Genomic DNA, 18,025 nt, shown 5'->3' on the forward strand with positions numbered 1-18,025 from the left:
CATCTAGTGACATAGGGGTTTATATTTAAGCTGGTGAGCTTATCTACAATGCCCGAGTGGGGTATTGTATCGAAGGCTTTTGCAAGGTCCAGCTAGGCTGTGTGGACCACCTTCCGCTCGTCAATGGCCTTCGTGACTGTTTCAAAGAAATCAACCAGGTTTAAGAGGCAGGATCTGCCCTTAACAAAGCCAAACTGGGTAGGATCCAATGTCTGTAGGTCCCTAATATCTTTATTTATGAGGTCCATGATGATCCTTTTCATAGCTTTGCAGACCAAGCTAGTCAGGCTTATGGGGTGATAGTTTCCAGGATCCGTTGAGGCACCACATTTGTGGAGAGGGACTACTGTTGCTGTATGCCACTCTTTGGGTACATATCCTGTAGTAAGGCTGATATTGAACAGTATTATGTTTGGGTTTAGCTCTTTTTGGAGTTCATGTAGGACGCAGCCCGGGACACCATCTAGTCCCTTTGATGCTGTGTTTTTTGCTTTGGAGAGGGCAGCTCTTGAGCATCTGAGATGGGGGCAGCACTCTGCTGGGATAGATATTTGCCCTTTTGGTGGGGAGGGGGGGAGAAATTTGCGCTAAACCTGTCAGCTAGGATGTTGGCAATGTCTGTGGGTTCGGTGTATTTTTTGTCATTTTGGACTAATTCTGAGCATATCTGGGAATTCCCACCCAGGTTCCTAACATAACTAAAGAAAGCCTTGTGATTATCCTTAGTGTCCTGTGCAATTTTTCTCTCGAAGCTGGCCTTAGACTATTTTATGAGTGCCCGTAGTTTTTTGCTAATACTGATCAGAGATGCCTTCCCTTTTTTGGATTTTGCTCTATCATGTAGTATCTTCCTCCTCCTATTGTATAGTTTGTTTATGGCTGGAGTCCACCAGACAGGACGTCTGCCTTTGGAGGATTGGGTCTTGGTTTTATTTGGGATTGCATGATCCATGCATTCCTGAAGGTGTTCATAGAATGCGTTTATAAAGGATTCTGCGGTCTGGGCCATATTTTCCACAGGCCCGGGGGCTTTGAAGGATTCCACCTCAGTTTTGAGGAGTGTGAAATTTGCTTTAGAGAAGTTTTTCACTGTGGTTTTCAGGGAAGGGGGGTGGGGTCTGGATGTGAATATCCAGTGAGATTAGTTTATGGTCTGATCTTACCAGTGAGGGATACACTACTGGTCTGGAGCCATAGAGTCCCCATGTTGGTGATGATCAGGTCCAGTATGTTTTCCCCTCTTGTGGGAGTGGTAACAAGTTGTTCCATAGCATTTGAGTTTATATATTCTAGGAAACTTTGGGCTAGGGTGTTGGAGCTAGAGTACTGCTCCCAGTCTATGTTTGGGTAGTTGAAGTCGCCCAATATAATGGTGTTTGGAGAGACCTTCATATTTTCCAGTGTTCTCAGGAAGGCCGAGTGGGGGTTCCTGGGTTTGGGAGGGTGGTCTGTAGCAGGCTATAAAATGGAAGGCAGTTTTACCCACTGTTCCACATGGAATAGTCTCTGATGCTTCGTGCTGTGCCACTAACCTGGAGGTGTGGGTATCTTTGACTAATATTGATACTCCCCCTTCTTTTGTGGTTCAGTCCAAGTTTTGGGGCCGAAAAGCATGGTATGAGGTATAACCTGGTAGTGCTGGGGTGCTCTCGGGAGCCTTGAACCAGGTTTCTGTTACTGCACAGATATCGATGTTCTCCATGCTAAGGAGAGTTTCGAGTGCGTGCATCTTGTGGTTAGACTTCTGGCGTTGAGTAGCATTACTCTTAGATGTCCTTCAAGGATGCAACTGCAGTCCTGACATATATGGGTTGTCCTGCCTCAGGCAGCCCTTCGGTCGACCGGATTCCAAAGTCTGGGTCCGGCGTCAGCTGATGTCGCCCTTTCCCCGACGTCAGAGCGCCTGGGGTATAAAAGCATCAGCCGACGCCATCTTCTTTAGTCTTTCTTGCCGCGCAGCGCCCGAAGCAGAAGCAGTTTGCAAGTGCCGGTCGACCAGCTCCTGTGTTTTCAGCTACTGACGTCTTCAAAAAAGCTAAATACCCCGTTGGGGATCTTTTCTTGCCTCAGCCGATGTCAGATAAAACTGTAAAAGTTAATAATTGTTTAACTTGTGGGAAACAAATACCTCATAAGGATTTCCACTCTTACTGCTTACCCTGCCTAGGCCCAGAACACAACGTCTCGGCCTGTACAGCTTGTGCTTCTTTCAATAAACGCACTCTTAGGCGTTGGACAGAGTTTGCACAGGATTATTTTGGGGAAGATTTCTGTTATATCATGCCGTCGGAGCTTCCGACAGCACATTTACCTAAAAAACGGAAGGATAAGGACCGACACCCGCGGTCTCGGCCGACACCACGCTTAGGCCTACCGCGAGCGTCTCTTCTGATCCGGTTTCACAACCGCTACAGACCGACGACACCGCCCCACCGGTTACTTCGGTACCGGAGGCCAGCTCTGTGCCGGTTTCTGTTCTCCCCTCTGAGACCGTAGCCCAGGATATTTCTAACATCATTTCAGTGGATAAGACTACTCCAGCACGCGGGGCTGCCAGGCCTCCAGTGTCTATGTCCATTAAGGCCTACACATGTGCTAAGGCTGCCAAACAGGCTAAGTCTCTCCCTCCAAGATCTGTTTCTCTGGGATCCACTTCTGGTTCTCAAATTTTAAGTTTAGCTGAGGACCTTATTTCTTTAATTAGGGGTTCTCAGCCACATCCAGATAGAGGCTCTCAGCCGCCTTCTGTCAAGAGGCCTAGGGTTGAGCAGGTAGATCCCCAGTCCTCTGATGAGGCCTCGGGTGATTCTGCACATTCAGACTACCAGGAGGAGGCCTTTCCGGCCTACAAGGATTCTGATGCAGAGGAATCCATTCCCTCTGCTTCTCCTCCTGAGGAGTTTTCCTTTGGGGAAATTCTTCGTTCCATGAGGGAACACTTCAAATGGCAAGGCCAAGAATACTCAGATTCTAGGAAAAGGTTAAGGGAATTTTTAAAGCTACCTCAGCATAGACCCTTAGCTATTCCTCCAGTTTTAAATGTTTTAGATGATGTGTACTTAGAATCTAGTGTTTCTCCTGACTCCCTCCCCCCTGCTCCTGTCAAGCCAGACAGGTACTACAGGGTCCCAGACGCACAATTTCTGTACAAGGGCCATACTGCTGACCCTGAAACTATTTCTCAGGGGCCTAAAGGGGTTTCCTCCACTACTGCTAAGAATCCACTTCCTTCGGAAAGAGATTCTAGGGCTTTAGAAAGGTGGGGCAAGAAAGTATATACATCTTCCACCCTTTCTATGCGAGCATTAAATTGTCAATTTCATATGATTCAGCATCAGGAATACATGTTGGATGACTTGCAAAAGAAATTGGCTTCCCCTGAACCATTAGATAGAAAGGGGTTACAGGAATTGGTTCATAATACTCAGCAGGTTAGCAACCATTTCCTTCTGTGTGGATATGATGCATTGGAAGCTTCATGTAGAGCAGCAATGACAGGTGCGGTCATACGCAGACATGCTTGGTTAAAGGAACAAACATTGCCAGACCATGTGAAAATTAAGCTTTTGGACACACCACTAGAGAAACATAAGCTATTTGGTGCTACTGCACAGGAGGTTTTAAAGAAAATAGAGGAAAAGGCAAAATCAGTGCAAACAGTCAAAGATTTCCTCCAGGTACAGCCTCCAAGATTCAGCAGGAATTGCCCTTCTAAGCATTGGTCCTTTCCAGACACAGACAAATTTCAGAGGCAAAAACAGACGTGGCAGAGGTAGAGGGCAAACTCGAGGCTCCTACAGAGGACGTCAATGGCAGCCTCCGAACCAGAGAGGTGGGGCAGGACCTTCCACTGCTCCGCAGGGACAATCTCAATGACTTGACTTTGACTCCGCCATCCAGGGCTCAATTAGAAGCACCTTTGGGTGGAAAATTATCTTTATTCTCACAAAATTGGCACAATATTACAAAGGACAAATGGATACTGGACATAATAGACAAGGGATACAGATTCCATTTTCATACACTACCAGCAAGACATGGCAGGCCAAACCTGCCACCAAATCAAAGGGCAGAGGCACTCAAACAAATAACAAACCTACTTCAAATAAGAGCAATAGAAAAGGTTCCTTCTGCAGAACAAGGCCAAGGATTTTATTCAAGACTGTTCCTTGTTCCAAGAAAAGAAAACCAATGGAGACCCATTCTGGACTTGTCCGCACTGAATACTTACCTTATTGTGCCAAAATTCAAAATGCTGACTTTACAGCAACTCCTTCCCATGCTGGGCAAGGGGTCTTGGCTGGTAACTCTGGACCTCAAGGAGGCATACCTGCATGTCCCAATCAGACAAAGTTGCAGAAGATACCTCAGATTTCTTGCAGGCTCAGAGCATTATCAATTCTCAGCATTTCCCTTTGGCTTATCTACTGCGCCCAGAGTGTTCACGAAATGCCTGGCATCAGTAATTGCACATTGCAGACTTCAGGGGATACAAATATACCCTTACTTGGACGACTGCCTTATACAAACGGACAGCCAACAAGCCTTGTTAAAAAAACTTGGACTATGTCATTCACCTACTGCAGGCCTTGGGATACACAGTCAATATTCAGAAGTCAAGTCTCGTACCATCCCAACAAATACCTTTCCTGGGTGCCACACTGGACACAAACACCCAGATGGCATTTCTGACAAAAGAAAAACAAAAACAATTACCAGAATACTTCAGAAAATTTGCAACACACACCCAGATGACTGCAAGGAAAATCCTGCAGGCCCTGGGTTTCATGGCATCTTGCATTCTTCTGATTCCACACGCAAGGCTGCATATCAGGAAACTACAATGGTATCTAAAAAGTCTATGGTCTCGACACAGCCACAGCCTGGAAGCATTGATCCCACTCATTTCATGCCTTCAAAAGGAATTTCTGTGGTGGGCTCCAAGCAAGCCAGATAAACAAAGGTCTGCCTTTCAGCAAGCCTCATACAAGTCAAACCATAACAGACGCCTCAGACCATGGATGGGGGGCGCACATGGAGGGCAGATGCATTCAAGGACAATGAACACAAAAAGAAAAGCACCTGCACATCAACCAAAAAGAAATGCTGGCAGTGATACATGCAATCAAGGCCTTCGAAAAGTTCATGCATCAGGGCCATCTACTAATAAAGACAGACAATACCACAGTTATGTGGTACATAAACAAGCAAGGAGGTACCCATTCCTACCCTCTTTGCAGACTGGCAATGAATCTCTGGGATATTTCGCTACAATCCCAGTTTGTACCAGGGAAGGACAATGTTCTGGCGGACAGCCTAAGCAGAAACCTCATGGATCCACATGAATGAATGTTGCATCCAGACATTTTCTTACAAATAACTCAAGCATGGGGAAGGCCGGACATAGATCTTTTTGCCTCCCACCTCAATCACCATCTGAAAAAGTTTTGCACAAGGACATACCATCCTCAAGCATGGAAGGTGGACGCTCACTATTTCAGTTGGAACTCTCTAACACTATATGCCTTCCCACCTCTTCCTTTGATGACCAAGGTGTTACTAAAGATAAAGACAGAGCAACCGAAAGTCATACTGATAGCTCCAGACTGGCCAAGACAACACTGGTACCCACTGCTACGGAGCTTGTCACACACCAATCCGTGGCTCCTTCCTCAATGACCACTTCTTCTGACACAGCACAATTACAGGACACTACACCCCAGCTTGAAAACATTGAAGCTGACAGCTTGGAAGATTCCATGACTATTCCTCAGGATACACTTTCCAAAAGGGTAAAAGATATCATCCTGGAGGCGTGCAGACCTTCCACTAGAAAAACATACTCAGCAAAATGGAAGAGATTTCTTGTCTGGAACAGCAAAAAGGGTCAAGACCCATCAGTGATGAGCATTCCACAGATCCTAGAATATTTGGCTGAAATGCTCCACAATGGCCTTTCATATTCTTCCATAAAAATACATGCTTCACCAATATCTGCCAAATATAACTCTGATCCGCCTGTATTTTCTCACCCATTGCTAAGACAGTTTCTAAGAGGTATAAAGAACATCAACCCTCCAAGGAAACCACCAGTGCCTGCATGGGACCTCAACTTCATGCTGGAAAAATTAACTCTTCCTCCCTTTGAACCAGCAGCATCTTCAGAGTTGCAATTTCTGTCTTGGAAGACAGCTTTCCTTCTGGCAGTAACCTCAGCAAGAAGAGTCTCTGAGCTACAGGCCCTTATGGCAATACAACCATTTCTCATTTTTCATCAGGACAGAGTTTCTTTGAGAACCAGTCCGTCATTCATGCCAAAGGTGGTATACAGGGTGTCCCTGAATCAAGCTATTCACCTGCCTACCTTCTTTCCCAGTCCTCAAAATAAAGGAGAGAGACTTCTGCACACCTTGGACATGCAGACAGTTGCGCTACTACTTGGACAGACCAAAGTCTTACAGAAAATCTGACCAGCTTTTTGTAGCTTGCGCTGCTGGATTGCAGGGAAAAGCAATTTCCAAACAGACAATTTCTAAATGGATTGGAAATTGCATTCGATTCTGCTACTCTTTTCATGGAAAAACTGTGCCAGCTGACATCAGGCCACATTCCACCAGAGCTACAGCCACCTCCACAGCCTTTTTAAGAGGAGTGGCAACAAAGGACATTTTAGAAGCTGCTACATGGAGCTCCGTGCATACATTTTCCAAACATTACAACCTGCCTTTATATTCCAGAGCAGGGTTTGCTTCTGCAGTCCTGCAGGGCATTTTAGCTACACCATCTTTGTCTTAGTGCCTACCACCCCCAGGTTGGCTATGGTATTCAACCCATATGTCAGGAATGCAGTTGCATCCTTGAAGGACATAGTACAGTTTTGTACCTACCATAAATGTAGATGTCCGATAGGTATGCAACTGCAGTCAGGTTTTCCCTCCCACCTACCCCTCTGTGGTATTCCTTTGGGTTTCTACCCCTCATTTTAGCTACCTGGGGTAATCTTTTATGGTGTATTTGTTTTTATGTTGTTGTACTTGTCTGGAATTTTTTCTCTATTTTCAAAATTTATTCTTCCTTAGAGGGCACCTGGCATCTGGGGCAAGAAACACTAAAGAAGATGGCGTCGGCTGATGCTTTTATACCCCAGGCACTCTGACGTCTGGGAAAGGGCGACATCAGCCGACGCCGGACCCAGACTTTGGAATCCGGCCGACCGAAGGGCTGCCTGAGGCAGGACAACCCATATGTCAGGACTGCAGTTGCATACCTATCGGACATCTACATTTATGGTAGGTACAAAACTGTACTTTTCTTATCCCTTGTGATACCTATGGAGGTGGGTTTGTCTTTTGAGCCTTGCCTAAAAAAGGCACTATGGGGGTAGCAAGAGCCTTTGCCAATATCCGAAAGCCCAGGGGTGACAGGTGCAAGCTGTCCCTAGCGAAGCATCGTGCCTTGTCGAGCATGTCATCCCAGGCTGACAGGCATTGGATCCCCTTTGAATGACACCAATACTTAAGCCAATTGTTGAAATTGATCATCTTGTCTTCATATTGTGGCATCATTCTTGGTGAGGGTAAGATGCTACTCAAGGTCAGGGTCATACCGGCCTGGGCTACATGCTCAGAGAGCTCCTCTGTCTTTTCATGTAGTCCAGGGAGGTACTTCTCAGGTCATTCACACCAGCATGGACAAGGACTGAGTCATATTTGTACTTGCCTTGGAGTGGCCTGAGTGCTTGTGTTATGTGACGGATCCTAGCGCCCGACAGGCAGCTCACAGTGACCTTCTTGTTCAGCCTAGTGAGCGGGACGTCAGTGTGCCTGACGATAGTAATCTATTACAAGTGTATCAGGTGTGTTTAGCCTTAAGGGCTGTGACTGTTCGGCACACTGGCTTTGTGAGCTATGTGTTGCATGTGTTTTGTTTTGGGGTAGTGGTTGCTTGGGTGTCTACTTTGGAGGTCTCTGCTGCTTAGGCAGATTTTTATTTAGAGCCTCCGTTTATGTTTTTGTGTGTTTTGTGTTTGGTTTGCTGTCGTGGTAGGTCTATGTGAGACTGGAATTGTAGCAAGTGTGGTTTCCTTCTCCTGACTGGTTTCGCCAGTACTGAGTTGAGAGAGCTTTGCCTCCAGTATGGCTATATGGTTGCATCTCTCATGTGTTGGAATTTGTTGGGAGGAGGAGAGGGTTGTCAGCCCCCCCCCCCCTTTCCATTTCTGTTTAAGTCCACCCAGATGGAACCCCACTGCTGAACTGGCTGCGCTGTTCTGAGTCTTGTATGTAATTGCCTGTTTGAAGGAGGGGTGGTTGTTTGAACTTAGATCAACTTAGAGAGCTTCATCAAGGACCAGTGGGTTCTAGACGTAGTTATACTAGCTTCTCTAGAAGAGCTGTCGTTTTGGATCAGGCTGCTGCAGTGAAACTTTTTGGACAGTTCCATACTTAACTGTTCAAGGTTGCTTTAGTTGCCCTTATTTTTGAACGGCTGCCAAGGGGTTTTTACTCTTGCCTTTTGGTGGACCTGAATAGGACAGACAAGTAGACTTGTTTGAGCTAGGACATGAGCTCTGAATTTCCCTACACATAATAAGGTCTCAAGTTTAATTCTGTTGGCTGCCAAAAAAGTTACTAGAAAATAGAAGTCAAAGGCTAAAGCAACTGTATAATGAAGTATTTTATATATTATAAGAGAGTGAGAGAAGAAAACTCTTCGATTGGATCTTTGGAAGAGGGGAGGAGCAAATTGCGTAGAAATAAGTGGGAATTTTGGTAACAGTAATTCAGGAAAAAAGTTTAGGAGGAGTGAGGTTTAAGTAAAGGCAGGAATTGGGCATGCTGACCAGTTACAAAGAATTGTGCGATCTGTAATGTATGTAAATGAAAGCAAATGTTTATGATTTAATCTATATTTTGCCAGTGTCTCGAGTGGTAATTTAATGTGTTTAAAAAAAAAAAAAAAGACAGATCTACCACAAACTGTACCCTAGCAGCTTCATTTCGTGCATCCATTATTAATGTTTTTTGGCTGATTACCTTTCAGGGACCAAGTGTCACTGGACATGATGGATGTCTCCTTGAGTATCCATAGTGCATTCCTCTTGTTTGCTTTTTGTGGGTTTCACTTGCATGTAAATTGTTGCCATTTGGGCTTTCTGTAGCAGCCAGAATCAATATCATAGAGGTGGCTATGATAGCCTTACAGAGGAATCACATGTGTTCTCTTAACTGAACAGCTGGCTACTGCTGTCATTGTTCAGGGATTTCCTGTAAAAAAAAAAATAAAAAAAATAAATAGTATTTGGGGGGTAGTGACGTTTAAATTGAGGGAATTCCTTTCATATTCTGTTCAGAAGGTTGTCTTATGTGCGGATAGCTGGACATATTATGTACTTTGTCATCCTTGTAGAGGGCATATGCGGTATTGGTCTTGACTGATTGTATGAGAATGCACTGCAGGGTCCAGCATAAGACTCGTGTGAGTGTTCAGCATTTAATGGCTGCCAGTCTGTAGGGTCATTTGCATGCCTGAAGATGTAGATTTTGCAGTGGACTTTGAGGTGTTATTGGCTTTAGAAACCACATACATGTAGACCTTTTGGTGTCAGAACCTTGTCATAAGATCCAGTAGTAACAGTTTGCCATCAGCCTTACAGTAGCCCTCCCATTTTTACAGCAAAATCAGTCAGACTGACAACAGCATGTTAGCTAGGGAGCTTACCTAGACTTAGCTAAAGTGCAGGGATTGTATTGAACTTGGGGGGGCTCTTTGTATGTTGGAAACTAAGCTTATAGACTTTTCTGTGATGCTAACCAAGCAAGAACGTAAAAAGTAATATCCCTTAATTGGGAGATGATGCTCATTCTGTACTGAGCCTTAGACAAGAGCCATCACTGTCTTGGTGGTTCAAATCCCTTGTAGTGGTTTAGCTGGCAGGTTAGTTTACTTTTTAATCACAGTCTTAAGGAAATGTGTTGTTCATGGTTTCTCTATTCGTCACTTAGTGTAGTCCTCTCCTTCTTGGTTCAGCAAGGCAAGGTGAGGGTAGCATTTGAAGTGTTATTGGCATCTGAGTTGGGGAGTCCTGTACTTCTATTGCAAGTGTCAGTTAAGTGCAGATCATCTCCTCCCTTGGAGGCTGAGAAGCCTTTTGGTTTCAGGGGTGCAGGTGCCTGACAGAGCTGAGGTGACAGGCTGCTCCATTTTAGAGCATAATATCTGTATTAGCTTCCTTGATCTTATTAGATTTTCTGTCAGTCTCCCAAGTTTGAACTGCTATGAGGTTCCTCAATTGAGAGAGATTTACTTCTAAATGGAAGCTGTCATAGAAATGGAACTCTGTTGGTCCTTTCGATCATCTTACAGGTGGCTTTGACTTTTGTTTCAGACTCTTTTGTGGTTTGGGCTATGGTAATGCCAAAATTAAGGAACGTTTCAGTTGTCTGTATATTATGACCTTGTGGAGCGCAAGATTGTTGCCCAGCACTGACTAGTTAGGCCATTATTTCTTGAATGGATTGCTGCAGCTCCATCCATTTTTGAAGAATGTCTGTGTTGGGGTTTAAACTTCATGGTTGATTGGTCTGCTTGTTTGCCATTTATACTTGCTAACTTGACAGCATAAGAAAAAGCTTTTTGCAGTCTCTGTTTCTTTGTATGTGATGACTGAGCTTCAGGCTGTGATATATGTATGGTTTTCCTCAGGGCAAACCAACATTTGCTTAATGTTTTACAGATTTTTCCTTAAATGCATCTAAGTCCGTTGAACCTTATTTGAGAAAATAATGCTTTAGGATTTGGATTCTGAGCCATGTGCTTGTGCATTCCTGTGGCTGTTTTCACTGTAGTGGTTTCTATTCTGAGATTCAGCACAGCAAAAAAACCCATCAAAGAGGATAAGGTGTATATCAGGTAATGTTATTCACTGATCTACAGGAGGACATTCCTGGTTGGTCAAGAGCACCACTGTTTTTCTTCTGAATGGCTTTCACAATCCTTCACTGTTCCTTGTTAAGTCAGGGAAGTATTTAATATTGCGATCCTTATTTCTTGATTTGCAGTAAGGCACTTGCTGATAGCAAAGGGCGTACTGACAGGCTCGGGGGAGTGGGAAGTGCTGGTGCTTGAGTCAGTGTGGGTCAGAGTTTGTACTCTGGTGTTCCTAAATGCTCTGTCTTCAGTGTTTCCCTTTGATTGGTAGTTGGTAAAGGTATCTATTCAAGTGGTACTGTAAGAAATATCTGTTGTATGGAATATGGCCAGCATTTTCAGAAAAGAAGATTGATGACTTATGATAGCTGCCATGATGCATTTGTTTCACTGTTCAAAAGTGACCACTGTGGTTCACTTAAGCTTGAACTTAGAGAAGAATTTTAAGTATGTATTGTTTATATGTGATTAAAGTTTCAAATTTGTAGCATTGTGTGAATTTCAGTTTAGCTTACAATTTGTCAAAACCGTAAAGTTTGACTGTTTATATTTAGATGTACTTGGCACTAAATGTATGGCGGTGTTAACTGCTTAACCTTTTCTGAATCTTTAAGTCACAGAACACCAAATTCAGTTTCTTGATTGCTTTATCCAGTTTAGATGCTTCATGACTAAATTGGATAAATACAGAAGTGTTTGCAAGGAGGTGAGGCACCACACACAGGGTTACATACAACTTACTGTTCAGGTTATACCTCCGTGAAGTAAAGGGTCTATCATAAATTAGAAATTCCAAAATGTCGAACACTATGTTCGAACTTGGAATTTTGAATATAGAAAACATCGAGCGCTCAGAATAGCGAATTTTTTCCCAGGGAAAAAATTTGCTTTTCCAAGAAACATACACCCAACACAAGCACACCAAAATAAACCACACGCGTACATTTAACAAAACCCAACCCCACACTAAACCACACATACATTACTATCCACTTAACCCACACTCTAACCCTAAGGTCTGTAACTCTCTCACCACAGTGGAGGAAATAGTGAAACCACGGAATGGCCCACCAAAATCTTGCCCTAGGTAAGATTTCGATGTTCCGGGGCTTTGCTATTTTCACCATTCGATATTTTGGTTTCAGTGTTTTCACATTCAGGATTGTACCTCTTCGGAATTTTGATATAGACCTGAAGTAAAGGGCTCAACAGATGAGTATTGCTCTTCCTGTGAAGTGATGTGACCGCAAGTTGGGAATAAGTGGCAGGATGGAGGAGCATAATCTACATGTATGTCAGTGGCTTCAGTTAGATTACTTCTGCATCATGTTTTATTTTTTTTTCATTGCGCAACAGCAGTTTTCAGACTTTTGTAGTTTCAATAATTCTCTTCTGTAGTTCGGCCTTTTGTAGTTCAGCTTTACATAGACTTTTACTGTAATTAGGTTCTTGGTTTTCATAATAGTGCTCACCTATTTAAGACTGATCTTTTGTACATTTTTACTTCAAAGTGTATTACACTTTATATTAGGTAGCCAAAAAGGAGAAACCTTTGAAAGAAAATTAGTTAAAGGAGATGATTGTGTTGATAGAAGGCTTTTGGAACACAGTATATTGGATGTATTTGAGTTTTTGTGATTTTAATGGTTTTGTAGTCATTAAGCTGATTCATTGCATCAGTTTATTACTTTAAAAAGTATTAAACCATTTTAAACACTTCTGTTTTTGCACAGTGATAACTATGGATTTGTGACATACTTCAACACTAAGGATGCATTCAAGGCAATTGAAAATGGGCACAAACTTCGTCTGCCTAATGAACTTGGCTTTGACCTGTGTTTTGGTGGTAGAAGGCAGTTCTGCAAATCAACTTATGCAGACCTGGGTGAGTTGATTCTCAGTTGCTGAAAACCGGAAGTACAACTTGTCAATTCAGTAGAGGATGGGAATTATTCTAGCTATTATTTTAAAACAAACTGCACATATGTCATATGTTTCTGCACATGCATTTTGCTACAAAATGTTATGTATCTCAATCAAAGGATGATTTATTTTTCACATAACCATATACGATGGGTAGTGAGCATTAACTGCAACAGTCTCTGGTGAATGGTAGACTATACTACATCAGAGAGTGCACTGAGGTCTGTGGTATGCTAAGTCTTGGTGAGATTTGTGCCACTCCCCACTCGTATTATCCTTGCTAATGCATTTTCCAGCCGGAGAAAGCCATTATTCTGTGGGAGAAGTGTTGTACACCTTCCTCTTTTGACCACACCATTAGGCAGCTCTTGTATTTCTTTGTACCTTTCAGCTAAGCATGTAGTTAACAGCTAGAAGTCATGCCTGGCTCAGCTTTGGTAGGTTTTCCTATCCTGTCCTTAAAAGTGGCTCCATTGCCACAGAGACGTTTTAGGAAGTTAAGACTTCATTTAATATGCCATTAAGTGCACTGCATATAGCTTGCTATGTGGCCAATATTGGAATTTGATGTACAGGCATTCAGTTTACTATTTAATTTAAAAAAATATTTTTAAAGTAATGTTTGCTCAGGTTTATCTTGGGGGAGGGGGGTTAAGGATTCCTCTGTGGGTTGCAGGCTGCTCTGCAGTTCTTGCGTTCTCTCACCCTGGTAGTTGTATCCACTAAGCCCCTCTATCTTCACAGTGGTTATAAGGGGCTTCGTGAAAGAGGAGAGTAACTGCCCCTTTCCTAGCTTTCCTCTTGTTACTTTTCTTTCAAGCCAACAAATGTGCGAAAGTTGCTGTTTGGTTTGAAAATGATTGGTGTCACCAGGCATCAGTAGGTGCTTCAGATGATGGATCAGGGCTGCTTAGAGACCAAGAAGAACTTTAAAGCTCTGCCTTGTCTACGTACGCATTTCATTCATTTTTCCAGGAGATTAGCTGTGCACTTGACTGATGGAATCTTGATCAAACTAGCCAAAATTCCCACAAGGGACTACGACTGGGGAAAAAAATTCCTTCCAAAAGAACAGGACCACAAAAGTGAATAAAAAAAAATTGTAGTGTAATGCTTGTGTAGTGAATGATAAATATGAATAAAACCAGTTAAGCGCATTCTTCCCATCCAAAATAATAGGACATTCTCAGAACTAAATTTCATACAGTGACATAATAGTTTAAATACCCTCTTTTTAAATATATACACACTTTTTTAAAAAAAATGTATATAAAATGTGTCTCTGTATGTATAACACTAGTCTATCGCAAGACTAGTAGGCACTTTGTTGTTTAACTTGGTGGGATGTGGGCACCAAGCTTAAATTGCCATAAAAGTTCATTATGTTCTAGCACAACATCCCACCTTTGGGTACATCACTACCTGCTCCAAAAATGGCAAATTTAAATTTCTTAAAACCCTCGCATTGTATTACATGCTTGTAGAGCCCATTGTTTCTTTACAATTTTTTATGTCATACATATGTTCTTGTATCCTAACTCTTAAAGCTCTCTTTGTTTTACCAACATAGAAACTTGTACGTGTGTCACAAACAGCTAAATGCACTCTCCCCGTATTTCTTCAGTTCCCTGCTTTTGGAGAAGTTACATACTTAAGATCATTAATTGATCAACTTCCAGTATAAATGAGCATTGGCTACATGTGCCACATTTCATAGTCACTTTTCGTTTCATGCTAAAATTAAAACTTGGAATTTTTTCCATTTCTAAACTAGCTTTTTATATTCCCAGTATTAAACACACATATTCACCCAAAAGTTTGTAAGTTTTTTCATCATTCTTCCGCCTATTTCAGTAATGCCTATGTCAGTAATACTCCCTGAATAGTTGTATGTCAGCACCAAAGTTTTTTCAAAATTCCTTTTCTCTCGTTATTCAACCAAATTGTTTCTTAAAGGAGGATATTTCTCGTACCTGCTTTCAATAATTTGATTGCTAATCCTAAATACCATCTCTGGGTATCCCCTACTAGAAAACATTTCCAGTACTTTTTTTAACTTCTGCATTAAAAGTCTTATCAGACACCATTGTAGATATTCTAATAAGGTGTCCCTTCACTAAACTCTTTTATAAGGGTGCAAACTTTCAAAATGTGGGTAATTACTGAACGTGGCTTATGAAAAAATGTTAGAAACAAAACCTTTATTCCCCTTTTGTAATTAAGTCCAAGTAGTTTATACTATAATCAACATTATGAGTAAACTTTAAAAATTCTGCAGTATTGTTTATACAAATAAACATTTCAATAACTTCACTTAGATTTTTAGATGTATTTTATGGAAAAAACTAAGATAAATCCTACAGTACTGATAAAATTTAGAGGCAAAAACATAATTTTTCTCTCAGGAAGCTACTACCAAATTGGCAAAAACGGGCACAACTGACCCCCATTGCAACAGTCTTGACGTACTTGTATGTCTCACCTTAAACAGGAAGTGGCATGGCATCCAAGTCCAAGGAAGTCATTGTTCCACTATATTTGGCACTCATCAGACCTATCCTAGAGTACATTGCCCACTTTATGTACATAACCAGGCATATCCAACAACTGGAACGTCCACAGAGGTTCCTTACTAAAAGAATACAGGGCGTAAATTATGTGTCCTATGCAGAGCGCCTCTAGGCCCTACAGACTTTTTGAGGGGAGATCTTGCTTGGCATACAGAGTATTGTCAGGCCGCCACTCTGGACCTCCTGCCTATCCATAAAACAGCACCAGAATTACCTGTTCTAAAGACTTAAACCTTGCCTGTGATATAACTAAGACCTGCTGGAGAGATAAGTACGTGTCCCAGAGACTACCCCATCTATGGAACAGGCTCTCCATCCATGTGAAGCACAGTTCCTCCCTAACCCAGTTAACTTGGATAACTGGATGGGAAACCGGAAATTCATCCCTGGTTTGGCACCTATGTTTCTAATGGACATGGGTAACCTGTAAATGGTTCAGCTCCCAGGCCCATGCTTATACTTACCAAGGGTATCAAAACTTGTCAGAGATTTGGGATGCATGGCTAGGCTTAAAAAGGCCCTTGTGGTAGTCAGCCTAGTAAACATCTATGAACCTATAAATTGTCCAATACCATCCCCATCATGTCCACTAATAGTCACCCTTCTAGTACTCAAAAAATCGCAAGCAGTGAGTGAATTGTGAAAGAAATCTAAATCTGTTTACTGTGGAATGCACATGAATAAGTCAACTACATCTGTGATCAAAAAAATTAATTCCCTATCCCATGTGTCTTGAAACTAAGGCCTAGACGCACACAAACACACCTTGAGTGTTTTTTAACCCATGAAACATAAAGGAGAAATCTGGAGCAAAGGTAACCATGGTCTTAACCAATATTTGCCTTTTAAAATGACTCCTGTTAGAAGTGCCTGAAGTTACTCAGCACACTAGGCCTAGGCAGTTGTGGATACTGCCTGTGGAATTTTAACCTGTGATCAATGTTAGCAGCCTTATCTATGACTACACTAAAGCGATGTACAATTTTAAGACTTGGTTATTATGCCTGAAGGCTTGTAAACTCATTTCTCCACAGCTCCCCCTTATGGAATCCATTGACTTCAAGTATTCCACGGTTTTACATGTACAAGAGTATTGCTTAAAAACTATCTGTATACATAGCTTCATATAACAGACTTAGGAAGGCCCTGCTGTTCTAGTCTGCCTGTTTCCCTACCTGCCAGATAAGCTGCCTCTCTGTATTCATGAATTGAATCATGATTGAGACGCGTGCTCTTGAACTGTTATGAAATTACCGAGTAGGACCTCTTCAGGAACTTTCTTCAGCTGTCCAGCATCCTTTCTCTGAAGGGGAAGAAAATCTTCCTTGCATCTTATCTTTGCATCTTTCCATTCAAATTTTTTTATTGTAGTATTAAATTACTACTAAATTTAATTCTTACTGAAATGTTTTATTCCATCTTTTGTTTTTGTTAGTGTGTGTATAGCATTTTTGCACTGTGCGAGCAAGTGCGTGGTTGCGTGCTTTTTATGAGGGGAAAAACATTCTTCAAAATTGTACATGGTGCTTCATAAGGGGTCTTACTGGACACCCCTTTGGGGGGGGTATTTGCTTTCTAGAAGTGCCTCTATTTGTCCCAGTATCCTGCCTGTCACCCATACTGTTCAACTGTCCATAATTTTGTAGAATGTCCAGGACTGACTCATTTTTGGTATTTTCATTAAATTTGTAGTTTTCTGGTGAATAATTGAGGATTAAAGTCAGTAAATGAAAGTGTTTTGAATATCAGACTTCATGTTTGTCTTTTTGGCTTTTCCCGGTTAGGGGTCTCCACAGCGGAGCTCCGGTCCACTAATGATAGGCAGATTTTTGTGGTGCCGAGTTGCCAGCCCGACACCCAACCTTCAGCGAAGGCACGCCCATTCACACGTCTTTCGGAGGCCACTCGGCCGTGGGGAGGACATGCAGACTCCACACAGAAGGCACTCCAGCCGAGAATCGAACAGGAGAACCTCTTCCTGTGAGGTAACAACGCTATCGCAGTACCACCGTGGATATTCCGAATGTCAGTCTTCATTTTCTTCAAAAAAAAGTATGCTGAGGTGAAACCTGTTCCACCATCTTTCCAGGTTTATAAGAGCAATATTTAAAAACTGTCCTGGATTTAGGAGGTTTGTCTCATTATTTTAGACTTTGTTCAAAATTTTGTTCCAAGATCCTGAGAGGTGTTGCCACCTTGCATGTTTACATCACCAAATCCTTTCCATTTTGGATGCTACAGCTTTCCCCATCAGTCTGTGTACTATATTCCTCTTAAGTTCATAGGTTCATACTAGGCTATCTGCCCTAGGGCATTTATAAGCCTAGCCAGAATGTGTTTGGCTTTCGCCACCCATTTTAAATTAATTTTGCTATACCCTTTTTTGAGGTTAGTATACTGTGCCTCTGTCTAACAGTGACACAGAAGTGATACCCGGGGTAAACCTACAATCTCCCATCCACTCATCAAGATTCCTCTTGAAGAGAGTCATTGAGGGACTCTGCCTAACCTGGACTGGGATTTTATTCCAGAGTGAAGGGAGCCTCTGGGTTATGAATCTGTCCCTCCAGCATGTCCTATTTATTTCAGTGCTGAGGTCCAAG

The 18,025-nt window shown here is 42.4% G+C and overlaps 1 protein-coding gene across 4 annotated transcripts in view; it reads left to right on the forward strand.

The window, feature by feature from the left end:
* Positions 1-18,025, forward strand: part of PPRC1 (PPARG related coactivator 1) — a 310,188-nt gene that overhangs the window by 265,672 nt on the left and 26,491 nt on the right. For all 4 annotated transcript variants that reach the window (XM_044056258.1, XM_044056255.1, XM_044056256.1 and 1 more), the window contains one exon: positions 12,663-12,814. In XM_044056258.1, the coding sequence (XP_043912193.1) occupies positions 12,663-12,814 (152 nt within the window). The remainder of the gene's footprint in view (positions 1-12,662; positions 12,815-18,025) is intronic.

Source organism: Protopterus annectens, chromosome 14.part0 (genome assembly GCF_019279795.1).
Source record: "Protopterus annectens isolate FY-2018-M chromosome 14.part0, PAN1.0, whole genome shotgun sequence".
Lineage (NCBI taxonomy): Eukaryota > Metazoa > Chordata > Ceratodontiformes > Protopteridae > Protopterus > Protopterus annectens.